General features: G+C 40.3%; 1 protein-coding gene across 1 annotated transcript; it reads right to left on the bottom strand.

Moving 5' to 3' along the window:
- Nucleotides 1-1,555: 1,555 nt before the first annotated feature.
- Nucleotides 1,556-2,980, bottom strand: LOC122040463 (expansin-B15-like). The gene is made up of 3 exons (XM_042599787.1): nucleotides 2,848-2,980; nucleotides 2,447-2,753; nucleotides 1,556-1,880 (listed from the first exon to the last, which is right to left on the bottom strand). Exons 1-3 carry the CDS (start codon nucleotides 2,978-2,980, stop codon nucleotides 1,556-1,558), a joined length of 765 nt encoding a protein of 254 aa, XP_042455721.1.
- Nucleotides 2,981-3,213: the final 233 nt, after the last annotated feature.

The raw sequence follows: 3,213 nt of genomic DNA, 5'->3' as shown, positions 1-3,213 counted from the left end.
CTAGTGGAGTAAACACCTTTTTGATAAAAAAAAAAATCAAAAAATAGTAACTCCAAGTCAAGTTGGAAGACGAAGAGGTCAGGCCAATTACATGACAAGTTATTTATAGAGTAAAATGTTCTTGATTTAAAATAGAGTTGTGCATGCTATTGAATATATTGTTAGTTTACTGACTCTCGGATGACAATTAGGTGAACTTAGAGGCAACACATGTTGGTCTCCTGTGGTCAGTAAGATGTGGATGAATTGTGTGAAATTACAAATATATTCTCGTGACTTTCAACTTTAATTAAAAATAGTTGTTAGAAAATCAAAAATAAATTCCATAAAAATAAAAGAGGCTACCGGTGGTTACAACTGGGGAGATTGTTAAACCAAGATATTGAAAATACTGGAAAAGTTCTCCTTTGATGCAGAGAAGTCTCTTACAGAAGTTGAGTACAAATACTAAAACAAAAATTGAAAAAGAAATACAAGTGTTGTTGCTAAACCAAGTGAACCAGGACTCTATTTATAGTGCTCTGGTCAAACTTATCCGTTGCTGACGTAACGGACTCCAGATGCTTGGATGGTGATCCGGGCGCCTCCAACATGGAAAAGTTTATCTTCATGCAACAGCTTCGCAATGGCTGAAAGATAGAATTTTTCATGTACGAGGGCTTGAACCATCTCCAAGCTCCTGGACCGTTACTGACGTGGACCCGAAGAGTGATTCACTACGACGAAGAGTTTGTTCGGCACCCTGGTGGTTCAGACACTCAGACTAGGTGGTCTGGGATGGAGGACAGGTTGATCGGCTACACAAGCAAGCACTTTCATGAAGCTTGCCGGAGGTGGAGGAATCGGTTGGAACTCAGTCGACCCTTCCACTCGAGTCCCTCGCTCGATGTGAAGGCCTGTCATCGATACAGCCAGGTCGTTCGACAAAGGACACCCAGCAGCTGCTTGTTGCTGTTGCACCAACTTCTACACTCGGTAGATTATTAGTAGCTCCAAGTATCTACTTGTGACAAAGTAACTGTAGTGAATTGTATTCTATTTATAGTTCATTTTTAATTCTTGTGATATTTGGGATCCGATCAGACAAGAGATTCGATCAGCTAGACCGCTCGGCTGAGACATGTAACCTCGCGAGCCCAAAGTGTTGGCCCCTCCTTGATTTTGAAGGTCGCATCGACCAAACTCAAGGATCGGGGCCCCCATTATTCATCATATCATACTACATGTGAAATAGAAGATGTTTAGCTCCAAAAAGATATTACGACCAGAGTGTAAATCCATGTTTACCAGATATTAAAAATGTATTCTATCTAATGATTTTTGGGAGATGGAACACTATCGATATTGTAATTTTATAGATCAATAAACAGATAAAGGAAGTAATTTTATAGATTTGATATTTTTTGCAAATTTGTTGCAGCAAAGCAAAGATCGACTGGACTTACAGAGAGGACCCCTGAATCATAAATATTCAATTTATAATTAATTTTCAATTTTCTTGCGCACTCTTATTTTTTCAATAATAAAAAACCTTGCAACTGAATCCAATCCCTAGCTAATAGTTGACCATGGAAGTATAAGTGCTCCCCGGCGTCCAACCGACGGGAATGACGTTTTGGGCGACAAGAATCTTCTTCGACTCCCCCGACGTCAGCTGGAAAGAGAACGGCGGCTGTAACGCCCGCCCGGCATTCAACTTCCACTGCGCTCCCCAAGACGGCTGCATCGCCGTCCACGTCCCCGATGATCCCTCCATCAGCTCCACCGCCGCGAGTTCACCGTCCCCATTCACATTCTCGATGACGACGGCGAGGTAGTCGACGTTCGACCCGGCATCCACCCTGAAGGCCACGTTGAAGCCCTGGTAATTACACGATACTCTGCATACATAACAACCAACACAAATTAATAGACGAAAGATTTAGATGATATTAAATTTATTGTATATAGCTTTATCCTAAACTATAAAAGATTATATTTTTTTGTAACTAGGCACTACTAAAATAATAATTTCTGACATCAGTTAATAGTAAAAATAAATATCAATTGTCAAGTAGAGTCAGAATAATAATTCAATATACTAGTTAGCAACGGAATATAAATTTAGTCGTTAGTTAATGATCGAGGCATTATTCCCTCACAACTTTATACAATGTAGTTAACACGGTTCTCCTTAAATTTCTTTTTACTATCAAAATTATTTAAATTTTAATGTTATTATATATAGTAAAATGATTTTCATTAAATTAATATAATCTATCCTATATATAATATTTTTGATAAATTGAAATTAAAAATAACTTATTTTAATGTTATATTAACTATTTTATAATATAATATTTTTGACAAAAGAAATATGATGTTTAAGAAAATTGGCCAATTAATAAATCCACTTAAATAATTAATTTTCTTTTGATTAAGAAAATATTTTAATTAATTAATTAACCTTGTGTATTCGACTGCCAGTCTTCCGGCATTCCGCAGCAGGTCAGCTTGGCCGGGTTTCGCCATGGCCCCGAAGGCGGCGCCGCTGAGGTCGAAATGGACGGGGTCAGTCACGCAAATCCCGCCGGGGCACTGGTCGGTGACCACGACCGTCACCGGCATGCCGGAGCAGGCGGCGTTGGAGTTGCACAGGACTTGGTAGCACGCGCCGCACCCTCTGCCGCCCTTGAACAGCGAAGGGCCGCCGGCCGTTATCATGGACGACAGCGGAGCTTTAACGACGCCGTCAGCGTATGCACACGCGCCGCCTGATCAGAACGATATTCCATCTCCATAAACCGTATTTCTACAATAACATAAAGTACGTACGTACAGATCGATCGATATTAAATATATAATTACCAGTGCTTCCCGGGCCGTCGGGGGCGCCGTACCAGGTGGCTCCGGCCGGAGACGCCGCCGCCGGGGAGGACGCGTTCAAGAGGAGGAAAGCGAGCAGTGGCAGCACCACAATCTGCTTCTTCAAAATGGCCATCGCTCTAGCCTTATCGTGTTGAAAGAGAGGAATTGACATAATTAATCGATGATTAGGCTACGTGCTAATTATATATTGTGCTATATATAGAGTAATATGAAATTGATTTATTAGGGTTTTGTGGTATTTACGTGACTAGTCAATAATGTACTCGTATGCATGAAATAATTAAGATTTCCATACACTTTGAGAATTAATTAATTTGGTAGATAAATGGCAAAATACGGCACATA

This window comes from Zingiber officinale, chromosome 1B, assembly GCF_018446385.1.
Source record: "Zingiber officinale cultivar Zhangliang chromosome 1B, Zo_v1.1, whole genome shotgun sequence".
NCBI classification, from domain to species: Eukaryota; Viridiplantae; Streptophyta; class Magnoliopsida; order Zingiberales; family Zingiberaceae; genus Zingiber; species Zingiber officinale.
Note: the sequence above shows the minus strand (reverse complement) of the source record. Positions and strands in the feature narration are given on the sequence as shown.

Bases quoted from the DNA above. Each gene is read 5' to 3' on its own strand.
- LOC122040463 (XM_042599787.1), bottom strand. From the start codon at position 2,980: ATGGCCATTTTGAAGAAGCAGATTGTGGTGCTGCCACTGCTCGCTTTC. The intron at 2,754-2,847 runs GTAATTATATAT...CGTTCTGATCAG, and splicing joins CGACGGCCCGGGAAGCACTG to GCGGCGCGTGTGCATACGCT. The intron at 1,881-2,446 runs GTTAATTAATTA...TTATGTATGCAG, and splicing joins CTGGCAGTCGAATACACAAG to AGTATCGTGTAATTACCAGG.